The sequence below is a fragment of the Lissotriton vulgaris genome, chromosome 9 (assembly GCF_964263255.1).
Source record: "Lissotriton vulgaris chromosome 9, aLisVul1.2, whole genome shotgun sequence".
NCBI lineage: Eukaryota > Metazoa > Chordata > Amphibia > Caudata > Salamandridae > Lissotriton > Lissotriton vulgaris.
In genome coordinates, this window is record NC_141697.1 from 513,397,062 (window position 1) to 513,416,784 (window position 19,723).

Genomic DNA, 19,723 nt, shown 5'->3' on the forward strand with positions numbered 1-19,723 from the left:
CATCAAAGGCAGAGGATACAATATTGTCCAACGAATATATTCTGGAAGACAGAGTCATTAACCCATTGTCTACCACAGAAAGCGATTTTTCCAAATTAATACGATCAATTTCTCGTATTTTTTCAGCAGTTTCAATTTGCTTTACTTTCCAAGCCTCGTTGTAAGCAGCATAGATACTGGTCGCTATGAAACGCTTGTGACGCTGTTTGCGTGGTCCAAGAATGAAATCGCGCAAATCAGCACCATCTTTTAGTAAAGACAAGTGTTGCTTAATTTCAGCCAGTGTGGATGATGTTAGCCATTCAAGGCAGAGCTTCCCTACACTGTATGTTGTTATAATCCCTGGATGTTGTCTCTGGGAGTATCTTGAGTCTAATCTGGTCATTTTTAACCCCTGTGTTTTATTCAGGAATCTATCTTGACAGCTATTTGTGTCTGTAGGCCAGATTAACCACTTTTTCCAATCAGGATGTGTTCTGTTGAAATGTAAAATTTGTGACACGCCTAACTCAATATCTGTAGTTGTATTCTCAGGTATTGGCTTTGGTATAGACGGTGTTTTAAGGTCTTTGTTCTTAGCTAGGCCAAGACAAGATGTTTGGTGTATTGTGTCATTTAAAAACAACATTTGTTCTGGTATCATGCAGGTTCTAAATAGTGCTTCAATGCCTTGCACCTGCCAATCTTTTGTACCCCAAATTGTTTTCGTTTCAATATTATTTTTCCAATAATCAAAACCACATGTCATCATTTTGTCATAAAATGCTTCTGAATATATCAATTTAGAATTTGTCAGCATTGTTTTCATTCCTGTTTTATCTAACACTTTGTAATAAAACGTTTCTGCATCACTGGTGTTAAACCCTGAGAAGTATTTGAATTTCTCAAAAAATGCTTTAGAACTGCTTTTAGGTGGTGTAGCACAATGTTCCCATTGATTATACATAAAAACATTTCTAGGCTGTGCAGATTTATGCAAGTAGTGATCCCCATAGTGGGTGTAACAGAATAATTGCTCATAACTAGATGAACCTTGTAAATAATCATGATCTGTGAATCTAGCTGACATTACTAAATCAGACATCATGTCATTAATACTGTTAAAGTCCCAATCATCAGAGAATGTACTAGGTGTCACAAAGTCACTTAAGGAAACCTTTAGTTGATGAGGATACTTCAGGATTTCGACCGGACCATAGATCTCATAGTCTGTTTTCTCCCATACTACCCCACCAGGTATTGGAATTGCTGTGACATTTACTGTTGACAGTTCTCTTTTCTTTACGTGGGATGATCTGTGTGGTTTCAGGACTAGGTTGATGTTCTGACTTGCTGTGTCCATTGTAATATATTTTCCTTCAATGAATTTTCCCAAACACAGTACCATGATGAGCCAAAGCAGGAGGAAAAATACACCTAGACCGAACCAGAACTCTAGCCAAGGGGAAATAAGGTAGATTTCCTTCAGTTGATGAAAGAGTTCCGTTGCTTTTTCTTTAAAAGACTTTTTTGTTTCTGGCATTACTTCGAGGTCGTTTTGATCTTCAGAGAAGTTGTCGAAGTTGATGAAATAACCAGAGGCAGTTCTGTCAATTGATGGGATTGTTCTTTCAATCTGTCTTTCGGTAGCACTTTCTGATGCCACATCATTGTAGACTGGTGTTGTTTCTTGACGAACTGTTTCAATCTGTGTTTCAAGAGGCACGAGTTCCATGGCATTATTGCATAGTCCTTCATTGTGCACTGCAGGCTGATCGAATGTGATGAGTCTTTCAGTTTGAACCTCTTGGATTGTTGCAAGTTTGGGTATTCTGTTGTTTCTTGGGAGTCCACTGGGCCTACTGTTGATTATAGGCCTCATGCTTGTGGTTTTACCAGATTGATAGACACGACTCTGTTCTCCTTTTTACCAGCAAGGGGCGGTAGCACAACTGATCTTGTTCCGGTGACTACCAAGACAGGTACTGCTTTTCTGTAAGAAGGCCCAAATTCCTTCTTAACCACGATCTTTTCTCTGACTAGATCCCCAATCTTTGGAATCCAGACAGGCCTTGCTGGGGCTGTTGCTGGTGGTGCCTCGTCAGTGGTACTTGGCTGTTGCTTTAACTTTATGTTGCTTAAGGATTTTCTTGTTTCATTCAGTTCCTGTAAAACAGCCAAACGATTCTTTACATCAAAGTGCGTTGTTTCTTCTTGTACCATTGACATCTGACTATCAAGGTCCTGAACACGCATTCTAATTCCGAACAATAGTTCGTATGGGCTGAAACCTTTTAGAGAATTTCTTGGCATGTTATTAAGACTAGTCTGGACACTTATTAAATGTTTGACCCACCCAGCGCCTGAACCTAATACCTTCGCTGTTATAGATTGCTTTATGTCCCGGTTTTTTCTTTCTACCACACTGTTCCCTTCGGGGTGCGACGGACAAGAATACCGCAACCCAATTCCCATGCTGGCCATGGCCTCCTTATAGGCTCGAGAGCTGAAAGCAGGACCCTGGTCAGAATGGAACGTGGTAATTGCGTATGTGCCAATAAAGACTCGCAAATCTTTTATAACCGTTCTAGCGTCAGCCGAGCGCTGGGGCCTCATTATTTAAGTGCTTTTCGTCTTAATGGTGTACACTGGGACGCGCTTCTCTTCTTTTATTGCGCAGATAGACCGCCTTATGCTGTCCTGATGGGATCCTGAAACTACACTGGCCTGTTCATTACTGCGATCTCTGTTGCAGTTTTCACAATTTTGAGCAAAACATTGAATATCTATACTCATTCCTGGCCACCAGTACTCTGATTGTAATTCTTTCAGAGAGGCTTTGATTGTTTGGTGTCTCAGACCCAACCCCATGTGTGCTTCCAGTAAGAGGAAGCCCCTCCTGCTCCTGTTTGGAATTACTCTGTCCCCCACTCCAGGGATTCGAGCAAAAGGAACGGAGTTTGCATCGATTATGTATGCATAATTGAGTGGATAGTTTACGGGTAGTGCTGCACAGTCGCCTTTTACGGTCGTTTTTACTGCCAGCATGGTTTCCCCGTCTATGTATTTATCTGTACGCTTTTTTGTGGCTACGGAAGCCGGTTTAGTTGCTTCCGCTGTGGCTGTATTAGCCAATGAATTCCCTGCAACGTGAACGCCATCACGTTGAAGACTCTGTGCGTGAATCACGTGAGTCTTTTGTAGTTCTTTGTGTAAAAGAGCTACCTGTTCCCAGAGCAGTTTATGCTTTATTGTGGCACCTGTGTCATCTTTGTAATCGTTTTCGATCCAACTCTGCAGTTTATTGTTGTAAGAGTTGACGCAAAAATGAGAATCGCACACTATAAGTGTCGGGAATTCGCGTTCTGCAGTTCGAGGCATGTGGGCTGCTGAATTCATATCTGTGCATAGATCGCCGCCTAGTGTTGGGTCCGGATGATTGCACATTGTTGTCCTGGAAGAGTCTTCGAAGTATCACGAGATAGGTGGCTCCTCCCCTGGACTACAGTGCGCATGGGCATCGCCTCCATCCCCAGATTGTTTTTTTCCGCCATTGGGTTCGGATGTGTTTCGGTTCCCTCTGTCGGGACCGATAGTAGTTTACGTTTCTACTTGAGACCAAAAGGTCTTTAGGCTGGGCGTCGGTATTGTTTCGTTCGGGTTTGTCTTCCTTCTCAGCTCCGAACGCTTCCTACCCCTCCGCGTGCTCTCGGCGCGGACGGGCCTACTCGACGCTCCACGTTCCTGAACATGGAACGGACTCCGTTCAAGAGGTGCCCGGTGTGCACCTCTAAGTATTCTCACCTCGACGTGCACCCTGTGTGCAACAAGTGTTTATCACCGGAACATGACGAAGCCAGGTGTATGGCCTGCTCAAAGTTCCGGTGCAAGAAGACCCTAAAGCATCGTCGGGCCGCTCGACTCCAGGCCCAGTTGTCGGCACCCCCTGCGCCCCCGCCGGACAACATCTTTGAAGAATTTGAAGGAGACGAAAACGTCTTTCAGGTTTCGGACTCTAGCCCTGCGTCGGAGGGAGAGGACTACGACGTAGAAGATGAGGAGTTTGATAAAGCCGGCTACGAGGTAGGGGACGACGATGGGGCCATTGCCACCGTGGGGGATAGCTCGGAGGAAGAGCACCCCCAAACTGACTCAGGGGTCAATCCCCAACATACGGCCCAGGTCGAGGGATCGTCTTCGGGCCTTACCCAAGACCTTGCTAATAGTCCAACTGCCCCGCCTCTCGGCCCGGCAACGGACATTTCTGATGCGCCACTCCCGTTGAAGAAAACGAAAGTGAAGCCATCGGGATCCACACCGTCGGTTTCGAAACCGAAAGTGAAAGCTCCACTGGTGGGACAGAAGGCTCTAGAAGCGTCAACACCTAAGAAAGTCAAAATGGCCGACTTGAAGAGCCACGCCAAAATGGCCGACCCCAAGGCCTCGGGGTCGACGCCGAAGACGAAGGCGGCCGACGCGGCTGCGTCGGCGCCGAAGATGGTCGAGGTCGACGACCCGAAGAAGGCTCCAAAGAAGCGGCAAAGCGATTCCAAAGCTCCGGCTGTGCCGGCTCCGGCCGTCGGGGCCAAGGATGGCAAGGTGTCGGCTCCGAAGACGCTGCCCCCGGCAGACTCGACTCCCGACTCGGGGAAATCGCTCGAGCCAGTCAAGCCCTCTCCAGCCTTGACGAAGAAGGTCGCTGAATCCCTGCAACGGATTCGGAACGCTGCGGTTCCCGAACCGGAGGGAGTGAAGCCGAAGACCGCATCGAAGCCGGCGAAGGTGCAAACGCCTATTCGCTACACCCTGCCGCCAAAGTCGACGCCGAAAGCCTTCGCTCCGAAGCAGGGGGCGGGCGTGCCCTCGAAGGAGGTGTCGACGCCCAAAGCGGCGTTGGTGGTGTCGAAGCCTCGGCCCCAGCCACTCGCAGATGAAGAGCGCCAAGAGGTCATCATCGACGCCAATACTGGGAAATTGTCCCTCCTCAAACGGAAAATCACCACGGAACCGGTGCTAGAACATTTTCGGATTCCTCTTAAGAACAAGAAGGACTCGACGGGCGCTTCGGCCCCTATGGAGCCTTCGTCTCCCACACAAGTGGAACGTTCTCCTACGCGTTCTAACGCGGGGGAAGGTGACGATGAGGAGGAGGTCGAGTACAACTATCCGGCGTACTCGGATCCGGAGGAGGAACATGAACCTTGGTCGACCGGAGCTGACCCAGATGACCCGCAATCGGGTCAGGAACCGCAGCTCTTTGCGGCAAAGACCTCACCGACGGAGGACTCTGCGGCCTTCAACACCTTGATTGAGAGGGCCGCAGCCAACCATGATGTCGAGCTCCACTCAGATCCTGTGGATGTGGATTTTTTATTTGACACTTTCTCAGTGGCAGAGAAGTCAGTCAAGACATTGCCAATGCTCAAAGGGGTGCTAAAGCACGCGCCGGAGGTCTTCAAGGAGCCCACTCGGGCGCGTGTCATCAATCCTCGCATTGATAAAAAGTATAAGGCGGCGCCCTCGGATCCAACATACATCAGAGGACACTTGCCACTGGACTCTTTGGTTGTATCCAACGCTCGGAAGAGAGCGAATTCACAGACAACTGGTGACGCTCCTCCCCCAGACAAAGAGTCGAAAATATTCGAGGCCTCGGGAAAAAGGATTGCTGCGCAGGCAGCTAACATCTGGCGTATTTCAAACACGCATGCCCTACTTGCACGCTACGATAGGGCTCACTATGACACCCTAGAAACACTGTTGCAGCACTTACCTGACCAGTAAAAGGAGGCTGGGGAGATGTTAATTCAGGAGGGCAAGCTAATCACTAACGCTTCCATCAAATGTGCGCTAGATGTGGCTGACACTGCCTCCAGGGCGATCAACACTAGTGTGTTGCTGAGAAGGCATGCATGGCTTCGGATCTCAGGCTTCAAACCTGATATACAAACAACCATACTCAACCAAACAGTTAATCCTGACCATCTGTTTGGCCCCGAGGTGGATGCGACACTGGAAAAAATGAAAAAAGACACAGACACTGCTAAGTCTATGGGGGCCCTCCAATCTCAGCAGTTTCGGGGTGGTTCCTTTCGCCGCTCCAATTCCAGAGGCACCTCCAGGGGTCAAGCATCGCAATCCACTCAGTACTATAAAGGCAATACCCAGACCTCATACACCAACAAGGGTAGAGGTGGCTACAGAGGCAACAACGTCAAGGGCAGGGGACGTGGAAACAATAGCTCCAGGTCCACCACCGCCAACAAGCAGTGACGTCTTGTCACTGCCCCCCGACCACACAACACCGGTCGGGGGGAGACTCCAGCAGTTCCTGCCCGCGTGGAAATCCATCACCACGGACAGGTGGGTGAGATCTCTTATCCAGTACGGTTACTGTCTGGAACTTACTTCCACTCCACCAAACATACCTCCAAGAAGCCGTCCTATGTCCAGCGAGCACTTGCACTTGTTGCAGCAGGAGGTCACAGTCATGCTGCAAAAAGGGGCAATAGAGCTCGTTCCACTGCAAGAAAGGGGAACAGGGGTTTACTCCCTGTACTTTCTAATCCCCAAAAAGGACGGATCCCTCAGGCCCATCCTGGACCTCAGGCCCCTCAACTGGTATATTCTCTCGGAGCACTTCCATATGCTCACGTTACAGCAGGTTCTCCCTCTGCTTCAACAGGGGGACTTCCTGGCCACACTGGACCTAAAGGATGCATACTTTCATATCCCCCTGCATCCTTCCCACAGGAAGTATCTCAGATTCACAATCCTAGACCAGCACTACCAGTTCAGGGTTCTGCCGTTCGGGGTCACCACGGCGCCAAGAGTCTTTACAAAGTGCCTGGCGACTGTGGCGGCGCATCTGCGACGCCAAAACGTCCACGTCTATCCTTATCTGGACGACTGGCTCATTCAGGCAAAGACAGAACAGCAGTGCGCAGACCACGTGTCACGCACTATTCATCTCCTGCACAATCTGGGATTCTCGCTGAACTATCCAAAATCCCATCTCCAGCCCGCCCATGTACGGCAGTATCTGGACGCGACGATAGACACGCTGGCAGCCACGGCGCAGCCAAATTCAGTGAGAATCGCCAGCATCCAGACTCTGATCCAACGATTCAGACCTCAGCACTCGCTTCCAGCGAAGGTGTTCATGCAGTTGATAGGCATGATGGCCTCCTGCATCTCCATCGTCCCGCACGCGAGACTACATATGCGTCCGCTTCAGGAGTGCTTGGCACGTCAGTGGACTCAGGCTCATGGGCAACTGACAGACCTAGTGTTGGTGAGCGGTCGGGCGTACAACTCTCTGCATTGGTGGAATCCACAAAACCTTTGCAAGGGCCGACCGTTCCAGGAGCCTGTGCCACAGATTATCCTGACAACGGACGCTTCTCTCCAGGGATGGGGAGCGCATGTACTCCATTACACGGTGCAGGGACTATGGACACTACAGCAGAGAAAGATGCACATCAACGTTCTGGAGCTGATGGCAATCTTCATGGCCTTAAAGGCATTCAAAGTACATCTGTGCAACAAGGTCGTGTTGATCCGGACGGACAACATGACGGCCATGTACTACATTCAGAAGCAGGGAGGAACACACTCTCCGCAGCTGTCTCATCTGGCTCAGAGCATGTGGAAGTGGGCCATTCAGAGGAACATCTTCCTCATGGCGGAGCATCTCCCGGGCAAAGACAACCAGATGGCGGACCTGCTCAGCAGGCACAGCCACCAGATGCACGAGTGGGAGATACACCCATCAGTACTCCAACCGTACTTCCAAAGGTGGGGTCATCCAGAGATAGACCTGTTCGCCACAAAGGAGAACGCAAAATGCCAAAGCTTCGCCGCCAGGTTCCCACACCCGCAATCGCAGGGCAATGCGATGTGGATGAACTGGTCAGGCAAATTTGCGTACGCTTTTCCCCCAGCACCTCTGATACCGCTGGTGGCACGCAAACTCAGGCAGCACTCGATGACTCTCATCCTGGTTGCTCCAACGTGGGCTCGCCAACCATGGTACACCACGTTTCTGGAACTCTCCGTGGTACCGCATCAAAGGCTTCATCTCACCCCCAGCCTTCTGACGCAGAGCCATGGCGACATTCAGCACCCAGATCCGCAACAGCTCAACCTGGCGATCTGGCTCCTGAAGTCCTAGAGTTTGGCTACCTCAATCTTCCCCCCGATTGTATGGACATCATTCGGGAGGCAAGGAAGCCCACTACTCGAGCTTGTTACGCGGCCAAGTGGAAGCGTTTTGTCGTGTACTGTGTAAACCACGATATTGACCCGCTGGACGCTTCCATTCAGAACATTATTTGCTATCTGTTCCACCTGTACCAATGCAATTTGGCGTACTCTTCCATCCGCATTCATTTGTCTGCGATGGCAGCATACCTTCAGAATAGGCAACACCTATCCCTTTTTAAAGTCCCTGCTATCAAGGCTTTTCTGGAAGGCCTCAAAAGAGTCATTCCACCGCGGACACCACCAGCTCCAGAATGGAACCTCAATGTGGTTCTTACAAGGCTGATGGGTCCTCCCTTTGAGCCACTGCACTCTTGTGAGCTTCAGTTTCTGACTTGGAAGGTGGCTTTCTTAGTAGCAATTACATCGCTACGGAGGGTTAGTGAGTTGCAGGCGCTCACCATCCAGGAACCTTTCTTCCAAGTACACGCTAACAGGGTGGTGCTCCGCACTCACCCTAAATTCTTACCCAAGGTTGTATCTCAATTCCACATGAACCAAACAATTGAGTTACCAGTGTTCTTTCAAAACCCAGAATCACTGGCGGAGCGGATGCTCCACACCCTTGATGTTAAAAGAGCCTTGATGTATTACGTTGACAGGACTAAGATTTTCGTAAGACCAAGCAACTCTTTGTTGCTTTTGCCTCACACCACAAGGGAAATGCTATCTCCAAAGCTGGGATCGCTAGGTGGATAGTGAAATGCATTCAGATCTGTTACGCTAAAGCTAAACGCACTCTCACAATTCCACCAAGAGCCCACTCCACCAGAAAGTTGGGGGCCTCTATGGCTTTCCTAGGTAACATTCCCTTAGAAGATATTTGTAGAGCAGCCACATGGTCTACCACACATACTTTCACTAAACATTACTGTGTAGATGTGCACTCTAAACAGCAGGCAGCTGTTGGCCAGGCTGTTCTCAAAACGCTTTTTCAAACTGCTGCAGCTGGCACGGGCGGCCGCCGCTAATGGAGGGACTGCTATATATTCTATGCACAGATATGAATTCAGCAGCCCACATGCCTCGAACTGCAAATGCAACTTACCAGTATGCATCTGTTCTTGGCATGTAGGGCTGCTGACATTCATATCGCCCGCCCTCCTCCCCGGCGCCTGTAGCAGCTGCAGTATTTCTTTACACATATTTTCATACTCTTAGCATAGGGCATCACTCACATATTTCACTCCATCTCTGCCAATGGCTAAAAACAATCTGGGGATGGAGGCGATGCCCATGCGCACTGTAGTCCAGGGGAGGAGCCACCTATCTCGTGATACTTCGAAGACTCTTCCAGGATAACAATGTGCAATCATCCGGACCCAACACTAGGCGGCGATCTATGCACAGATATGAATGTCAGCAGCCCTACATGCCAAGAACAGATGCATACTGGTAAGTAGCATTTGCATTTTCGAGCGCCATCTTTAAAGATCTGATTTCAGTTCTCTGAACCGAACAGTTTCTTACAGATTCAGTTTTTGTTACTTTCGGTCTGAATTTACCGCACAGCCAACGACCTTTAATGATCGCACATGCTGCATCGTAGGACTTGCTCTCTACGTTGAAATGCTGTACAAAGCTATCTGTATAGATTATACATGCGTATTGTGGGAGACGCAGAAGTTCGATTGGCAGAGGATATTCTTCTTCATATTCTAAATCATTCAGTTCTTCGAATTGCGGGGCGAAATAGTATTTCACATCTTCCGCTCCTAGAGAATCTATACACTGTATCCATTTCGGATCCAGTGACACTGTAGGCAGGTTTACTGGGCTGAATAGCGCCTCGAAGGCGGATTCCGCTGTGAGGATATTAATCCGTTTGCCGTGTGCTAGTTCTCGTTCATTTGCTAATGCGATTTGCACTGCTTTCACAGTTCTTTCTGTGGGACTGAATGTTTCTTCTGCTTGTGTGTACAAGTGTGATTTAATTGAAATAGGTACCTTTTCTCCCTCATTAGAGGTTAGGTATGTAAATCCGCATCTTCCTGGGATGACTCGGATTACAAGATCACGTGTGTTGTCACGTGTATCTAATTTTGTTTTTGCTAACATGTCTGTTTGCAGTGATCTCAAAATTTCTGTATGTTTTTTAGTCCAATTGATTTGTTTAAAATCAGGTTTAATTAGTTCGTAGAGAGGTTTAACCCTCTCTGCGTAATTTAGTATGTAAGTTCTTCCGAAATTCAGAAAACCTAGAATGGATTGCAAATTCTTCAGTGTTTTTGGAGCTTGGAGTACAGCGCACTTCTCTAAGAAGTTGTCCGCTAGGCTTTTCCCTTCACTTGATAATTCATACCCTAAAAACAGTACTGTCAGATGGGCAATTCGAGACTTTTTAAAGTTGAATTTGTAACCCTCTGCTGCGAACCCAAGTATAATGGTGTTCACTCTTTTCAAATGAGTATCCAAGTCGTCGTCTGTGAGATAGATATCATCTACGTAAGATAATGCTTCATCATCATAGATTTGTAGTAACTCTGTTACCCTAGCTGAGAATAGTCCTGGGCTGTTCTTGAACCCCTGTGGGAGTCGACAGAATTTTTTCTGCGACCCAAATGCGGAGAAAGCGGTCAAATATCTGCTTTCTGGTGCAATGTTTTGACAAAAGAAACCATTAGATATGTCTAATGTCGTTTTGTATTTTTTCCTAACTATGTTATTCATTAGGGCTGCACTATGCGAGTTTTGTACTGCAAAAGTTTTACAACAAGTATTAAGATGTCTGTAGTCCAAAACTAGACGATATGAATTGTCTGGCTTGGAGACAGGAAACAAAGGATTGTTCATTTGAGAGGTGCATGTTTCAATCACCCCCTGGTATTCAAGTTGATCTAAGATCTCCCTGACTTGTTTTTTAGCTTCTTGCTTTATGGGATACTGCCGTTGGGCAGTTGGTTCACTTTTTAACTGGATTTTGTGAGGAGGAGAATCCTCATCCCATCCTACATGATTTTTATACAATGCAGGTGCCTGGGCTACTGCCCATTTCCTTGCATATGTATATTTCTTGTGAATCGGAATGTGATTCGAGAAGGCAGGCATAATCACTTCTTCGCCACGAGGGTACTCCCTGACAAACTCTGGGGGGCAATCTTTTTCAGCTAACAGAATATCATAGCCTTTTGAGAGCTTATCCCAAAACAGACCCTTAACTTTCCTAGTCTTATCACCCTCTATACGCAATGTTATTTAGTATATTTTATGGGGCTCGCTAAGTCTGGCGTCGGCAGTTTCAACCTGAATGTATTCATTCGTGTCCACTGTCTCCAGATGACTCATCAAGATCTTGCGCGCTATACTGATTTCTGCTGCACTGTCCAACATTGTCAATGCCCACTCCCCGTTTTTCAACTGTGTCCTCAGTATTCTCGGCATGGTTGATTACTCTAATACTGGCTACCTTCTCTTTCTGAAATTGAGATTTCTTATTTTGAGCAGGTTCCTTGTCTTTGGACTTGGTGTGCTCTCCTGGGTCTAACCGTCCTCTTCTTTCCGAATTCTGTGGAAGAGATCGAGAGGGACGTGTATCAATACTTTGATATCTATCGGGTTTTTTCAGATTATCCCTATTTCTAAGGTTATATCTTATCTCAGAGGGCTCCCTCTGGGGAGACTGGCGTTCTCGAGTCGGAGTTCTTTCCCTCCGTCGAGGAGACCTTCCTCTGGACTGGAAAACTTTTTCCTTGGGAGTGGATTGTTTATTTCCATCCCAGCTCTTTTTAGGAGTGTTTAAATTATTTTTAATAAATAAATTTTCAGGATTTTTGAGCAACTGGGGCTTTACTGGTTTCCCACCCAAGCTGTCTCTACCTAATTCTTCATAGCATTTTTCTATGATTTTTGCAAGCTCAACAGGATCTTTTATATCTGTTTCCCTCAACTTCTGGCGAATCGCCACAGATGCTGCTTCTCCTCTTATATTGGCTAATAATATAGCCGAGACCTGCTTGAAGTCTTTCAGTAATTTCATACCTAGATTTAAAGCGGGCTCTGGACCGAATTCATTTTGAATCTGTTTTAGCACTTCTGGAATTACCGCCATAGACGGAACACCGTGTGTTTTTGTGTAAATGGAAGCAAAGACTGTACCCCAAGTGTCACAGTCCTCCACGTGTGGTGCGATTCCCATAGGAAGGCAGATGGTCAAGATTCTGTGTTTCTCTATAGGGGTAGTATCAGGAAATACTGCCTCTATTTGAGTGATTTTCTGTGCTAACCAGAAAGGAATTTGTTCCCGTTTTACCGGTGTTTTACCAAGACATGACTGTATGTTCTGTGGTGTAATTTTATTTGTGTTCCCCTGATGAGGGGTCAGCTGTGGTGTATTAACAGCTGGCTGGACTGTTGCAGTCCGCATTACATATTGGACTAATTGCCTATGTACTTTTATTAATGTGTTTAGCTGTACTAACAGCTCTTCTCTTGACATTCTTACAATGTCAGGATGTGGTGTGTAGCTGGCTAGAACCGGCCACGTGGCTCCTGGTCTACCTAGTGGACCGAGCCTGGTAATGTGATCATTGTGTTTTAGGGCGCCATTAAACCAGAGCAGGTGCTCTTGAAATTTAAGTGGAATTTCAATCTCCTCGAAAGGAGCGTACTCTTCCGGAGGTTTCTCTATTTTGTAATAGTGAAACTCTTTTGTTCTAGCGTTTACCGCTGGAAAGTTTATCCATGAATAGAATATCTCTGTCTGTCGATACTCGTGAGCCTCTATCACGAAGATTACTGTACCACCTTGAGGTGTCAGTCCGTTATCTATAAGTTTTAAAGTTATAGATCTTCTTAAATGCGCCGGGATGATTACTGCACCCGGTACAATATCGTCGGAATCCTGCTGAGTCGCATTTACTGCGGCCCCAGTGGTTCCGTTATTTTCTACCGACATTTGTTAAAATGCAAGGTTTGCAGAGTAGGTCTCCAAGGAGACAAAGATTAGGTGCACAATATTTTGGAACACTGTATCCTTCAACGTTGAATAAACCAGAGCTTTACATAGGAATCTCTTCCTACTAAGGTCGGGCGGATTTTAACCTTTCACCCACTCCAGACGTCTATTGGAGTATTTACGGGAGAAAGGGGTCTGTGTGAAATATGCACGACTGAGGTTACTCTAACTGTCTTGCGTTAGTTTATCGCCTTACCAAACGTTGGGCGCCATGTAGTGTAGTTCCTAGTTTCCCACTAGGCCCTGCGCATTGGAATAACATAAACAGTAGTATCGACATGGAACTGCGGATATTCCAGGCCTCCACTGACTATGCTAAACTTAATTGGGTTGTGTTACCAACTAGCTCAGAGGTCACTGGAAACTTTCTTCTCTGCATAGGAAGTGATCAGCTTCCTTGGCACAGACAAGAAGGGATTCAGCTTTCCAACAACCGTGCAACATGACAACTTTGCTCCTCAGATCAAGAGTCAATCTCTAGGGTCGTGTGAAACAATAGACATGTATTTCACTCAGTCAGTCTAGTGCAGTTTACTTTCACGAGATGTAGAGAATAGAGAGACGGGCGTTTGTCAATAAAGGGTTAACATTTATTGAACAGTCTTTCTTCTCGTACAAGAGAAATGTATTGTCACAATTGCAAGACTTGTTATTATAAAAAGTACGTACAGTAAGATAAGGATTGCGAAATAGAACTGTAAAAGCATTGATATGGTTTCTTAGCCATACAATGGTTTAAAAGTCATAAAACATATATACAGTCATATATACATTAGGCTAACATACTCAACTGGTGCTTCTAACTAAGCCTACCCCAGTGTGCCTGACCTAAGCCTAACACGTGAAAAGGGGAGTAAGTAAGTAGCTTTAAGTTAAGTTGGTTTTGCCAAGGTTTGTTTCAAGAATTCTCGTCTACGGGTTTAGTCAACACCATACCTCTGAATAGAATGATGGAGGATTGGTATCTCCTTCAGGGGTCACTTTCGATATCCCAGTTACCCGCGAGGGCAGACCGGAAATGCCGGAGCTGGATTTCTCTGCACGAGAAAGGCAGCGGCTCTCTTCAGCGCGTCGAGGAAGGAGGGGGGACAGCGTCCGCGGGCAGCTGGAATCTGCTGGATGTCTTCGCAGAGGGACGGCTGTTCAGCTCCTAAGCGTACTGTACCATCGTTCGCGCTTTAGCAGCGATAATGGTATCAGCAGCTTCACCACCAAGGGACAGCAGGCTGCAGCGACAGAGTGCTAGATTTACCAACACGGGGTCTTGCAAGCAGCTGGCATCAGCAACAGTAGCTCTCCATTGCTTAAGGCAACGTTGGTAATATTTATACCTGACAGGTGCCGGGTTTGATGCAAGTTTGCTGGACATAAGACGTCAATTAAAGATGTCACTCGGAAGTGATAGTTATCAATTGCTCATTAGAGTTCCATTACTAATCAAAACACAGCAAGCTGGGATTTCCAGGTTTGCGGAGTTTTTATCTTGTTGAAGAACTCGGAGTGTTATCTAGGAATATCAGATAGTGACTACTGCTCTGTCATTGCACTAATTGGTCGCAAAGGAAGTGGCAGAGAGAACTATGCTGGAATGTGGCTCTGTTCGTGTGAGGCCAGAGATGACTTTTCAGAAAATCGCACTTGAACGGTTATGCCAATATAGGGAATAAATGGATTTATAGCCGAATAGGGGCATAAGGTCACAGTATCGATCAGGAACCTAGATAAACACGCGACACTCCCATCACACGGTCACCTGGTGAAGAGCCGATATCACATGGTGGAAGGGAAAACGAGCTGAAAGCCACTGTAAACAGTGGCTTTCAGTTCGTTTTCACAGGCTTTCAACTGCTGATGTCCATCAATCGGTGTGCAAACACTCCAGGACATCAGAAAAAGTCTCAGAAAGCTTTCACTTTTTTTTTTAGGAGGGTCCTTGGGGCCAGGTTGATAGCAAAGGTGCCTCTTAGGTACTTCTCGGCATGAGGCCCGTCTCCTCCAAGGCCCCAGTCCCTCCTCACACAGTGAGGTTTTTGTTGAAGTTGGCAGGTCTGTTATCTTCCTGCTTCTTCCTCTGCCTCTCTTCCCCTTGCCTCCTGCCTCTGCTCTCCTCTCTAACTTACTGGAATTTAGGATGGAAAAATTGATTTGTCATCAAGCCAGGGAGGAAAATAGAAGGAGAAAATTGGCAAAATGCCCAAATACCAATTCTCTTTCTGGATAGCCAGCATAGGGTGCTCATACATTTGATGGGGGAGTTCCACACACATGGGAGGTGCACTGGGGAAGTCACAGTGGGGGCTTTCCCACATCTCCCCATAAGCTAGCCAAAGAGAGGAGAAGAGACATAACAATCATATCACTGTGTGCAGTGCTGTTGTCAAGTGCCAGATAGCTCCACAGCCAGGCTCTCGCACACTGCTGCCGTTTACCCTTTTCTTTGGGGCCAGCGGCTGTAGAACATGCAGAAGACCCTAAGTTGCATACAGTTCCCAGGTGGTGGAGGGGTTCAGGCAGCTGAAATTGCTTCTGGTACCCACTGCAGTCCACACAATATTTTCTGAGAACGAAATCACCTCAAGACTGCATCATCTGCCTGACGTTTTCCCAGAGCTACTGTGTAGAGACAGCACTGCTTTTTCCCCTCTGTCCCAAATTGACCATACAGCATCTGGCTATATGCAGCCAGTGCAAAGAATTATTTCATAAAATGACACCAGGTATGAATTAGGGGTGGGTGTAACTGGCGTTGTTTGCAGTAGTGTAATTACGCAAAATTATAGGTATGCGAGATCACGCAGAATTAGTCGTTGAGTTTAAGCTGGCATTTAACACTATTTTCTTAGCTCAAAATGCACCCTCTCTCTCATCCAATATGAACCTGTGAAAGCATTTTGCACTAACAACCTAGCGCTAAGTGCAGCAGAACAGAAACAAAAGCAGTCAGCAACTGTTCACACTCTGTTCCTATGCTCTTGAGTATTCATTTTTGGCCCAAATTATGCAAACAGGTGTAACTTTCAGCGGTCATGTAACGCGAAATTACCAAAATTACTCTGATTACTCCATTACTCCAGTTTACTTGCATTATTCATACTAGGCCTCATTATAATAGGCCCAGGCCTAGTATGAATGCTGCTCTTAATCACCACCTCACTTGCTGACTTGCATTTCTTTTTTAAAAAATTAGGTAAGAGAGGAATTCTAGTCTAATTCTAGGAGATGTAAAAGGAAGAGGGCAAGGGATATGCTACGCACCCGTGTCCTCTGCATCTATTTTCAATTATCTAAAATGGCAGCCATCATGAAGATCCACTCTTTCAAGAGATAGAAACACTTGTCAGGACTGGCCCATGTGTCAGTCCTCCCTACCTTCTAAATATGTCAAGGTCATTGTTAGTTTTACCATGGGTAGGATTTGCTGCAAGGTAAACACAGAGTATAAACTCTGGCAACCTAAGTGGTGACATGCCCCTATACAGGACCCTTATATGTGAAACGTTTACTGTTTACTTGTGTTTCTACTTACCCTTGTTACCACAGCCATATCGTTTAGTAGCAGTGTTAATGGGGACTATGGGTTGTCTGAGAGAATATTTAGGAAACAAATATCGTGTGGCCAGAATACTGTGGCATAAATATCAAGGACCAAAATATCGAGAAGGTAAGTGCAATGAGGTAAGTATAGATTTACTATTCTGAACTTGAAAAGATATATATACATATATTGTCAAGGAAAATATGTGGAGTTAAGTTTAGTTAATGTCTGGTTACCCACATAAACTTACCTTCCTAATATTTTGATCTTCGATATTCTTGACGAAATATTTCGTCCACACGATGGGGCATATTATCAAGACAGGAGATAAAATTATCGCTGCTTTATCGGCAGAAAACTGCTGATAAAGCGGCAATAGTGGGCTTGATAATATGCTCTATGGAATTCCAATCAAAGCCCATGTTAGATGTGAAGACATCTAACATGGGCTTCGATTGGCTTTATCTGCAGTTTTCTGCCGATAAAGCAGCGATAGTTTTATCTCCTGTCTTGATAATATGCCTCGATATTTTTTACTGATATTTTGTGCAAACACCGAACTACCTAGCTCAGTGGTATTTTATTCACCCTACAAAAAATGAAAGGATGAGTTTGCAGCAACAGGATTTGAACCTGTCAACTCCCAGCTGCTCTGAGATGGCCACAATAGGAACAGTGGCCACCAAGGAATCTTACCAGCTGTATCTGAGGGGTAGGTGTATCTAATGGTAAGCTGGTTTAAGTGGCCAAGGCACTTTCTGAAGGGGTTAAGGCACCTGATGATCTGTGTGCATCGAGCATCTCTTGGTATAATGCTTCCAATATGTTGCTGAGGTTGCTAATGCACTTCCTAAGCCGCTCTGTAAATGAGGGAGATAAGACTAAGAGGATGAAGAAGGTGCATTGTGGGTGCTAATACGGCATCAAAGGCAACATCAATGGACCACAGCGCTTTAAGGGTAGTTGCTCGATTTACATAAGTGAGGCACTTTTTTAATATCCAATTCGCAAATGGGGGCCAGTTTTAGTTTAGTGCCCAGGCCTAATATCTGTTCCAGTGCAACCCTGCTCAAAGTTAAATGGTGCAGGGATCAAAAAACGGTTCAGCCAATTGTTAGCACCGTATCATGGCTAAACGAGGCTGAATGTGTGAAAGATGCTGTGCGAGACGCATTTGGAAAAGGATACCTTGTATTTTTGCTACGTGCACGACTGTACCACAGACATATCCATTGGTCCTGGTGCTTAAAACTATGTTAAATATATTTACTTGCTTGCATTGTACTTGGAAAATCACAAACCTTAGTATTAAACAAATCTGTATTAACAGACACACTTTCCCCTAGAATTAGAAAAAGAAAAAAAAACTATGCACGTGTAAGGTTATTCAAAATCAAAGGTTTCTTTCTATCGCGACTGACCTTTAATAATGATTCCATGTGTTCAGGGGCAGTAAAACTACAGCATAGTTACAGAAGGACATACTTTTCGCAGACATGATTTTTTGTTTTTGTAGTACCTGCTGAGCATCGTCCATGTAGCGTTTCTCTCAGAGGCGGGAGCTGTCGTTCATACGAGGATTGAATTTGCGGCACGTCAAGAGAGCGCGCGATTCTCGTCTCCAACATTCCATCGAGCCCACTGCCCGCGATGCACGATGTCGAGTGGTTCCCGTGGGTTTGCATCGGAGCCACTTTCGTCAGCTTGTGAGTCGTCTTCGAATAGCCCAGTCCCATTTTCCGACGCTAAGACATTTAAAGATGGCTCCCAGAGTTCTTGCCTCCTGCACGGTCTTGGCATGAGTCTTCCAGGTCACTTTCAAGGTGGGCTCCTGTTTTTTTTGCTGAGCTCTCTCCCCAGTGCCCTTCAGTGCTTGTCTTCACCATGCGGTCAGGGTGTTGGTTCCCATGGGCACTACTCAATGACGCCAGTTAAACATTCACCTGAGAAAGACATCAGTGCAGGGGAAGTAAGGGAACACACGCACATTAAATTAATCTTTCATCGGCCTTGAAAGGGGGGAGGGGAGGGGGTGAATTCCAAAGGGAGATCACATGAAATGTATATGGGAGGAAAAGAATTAGCAATCCATAACCCTGTGGTAGTGGCAGGATTATTTAGTGATTTAGAGTGGATATTTTCTGTCAGACATACCACATATTGGGAAATAGTTTAAGAATGATAACAAAAATATACAACTATAATGTAGAATAATTGTGTAGCACTATCACTTAGACACGTAGACGTGTTGTGCAGTATTTTTGCTTACCCTCAACATCGGACAAAGCCAGACACTGCACCTATTCAGAAAGGACCTCAAGACCTGGCTCTTCGGATGACCACGGAGCTGCCCGTACCCCCACCCTTAGCGCCTTGAGACCCTCACGGGTGAGTAGTGCGCTCTATAAATCCCTGATTGATTGATTAATTGTCCTGTTAAGAGAAACCATTTCCAGCAACATTTTGCCCAGGGTAGGATTGGTAAACATTTTCTTGTCTCCTCAATATCCCCAGCGGGGGTGGGATGGTTGGGGGGTACGGGGTTGGCAGAGTCTTTACCCGTTCCTTGCTGGTCTTGTCCATTAATGTGTGGGGCTGGCTTGAGCCGGCTATGGGCACACAATCAATGCAAATTGATCGGGGTGAGGGAAGGGGCGCTGCCAAGCTGGAGCACAGGTGTGAAAGGCCATTTTCACCCCCCCACCAGAAGTGTCTTTCATCTCTCCTGCTGGCCCGTGATAGGTGTGGGGTGTCACTGAGCCTGCACAACCTCCCTGAAGCTCTGGCGAGGTGAGCCATTTCACATCCTCACTGCCCTATAGGAGACCGCCCAATAGAAGACCACCCCATAGGAAACCGCCCAATAGTAGACCACCCCTTAGGAGACCGCCCCTTAGGAGCCGGCTTTGTACTACCCTGGTTCCTGCCCTTCAGGCTCTCTGCACATGCACGGGACCTGCAGTGATGTCCCTGCAGCCCACAGACATAGGAAA

General features: G+C 46.5%; 1 protein-coding gene across 1 annotated transcript in view; it reads right to left on the reverse strand.

The window, feature by feature from the left end:
- CCDC198 (coiled-coil domain containing 198) overlaps positions 1-18,653 on the reverse strand; it is a 248,154-nt gene extending 229,501 nt beyond the window's left edge. The window contains exon 1 of the mRNA XM_086937976.1: positions 18,250-18,653. Within this exon, the coding sequence (XP_086794102.1) occupies positions 18,250-18,466 (217 nt within the window). The 5' untranslated portion in view covers positions 18,467-18,653. The remainder of the gene's footprint in view (positions 1-18,249) is intronic.
- Positions 18,654-19,723: the final 1,070 nt, after the last annotated feature.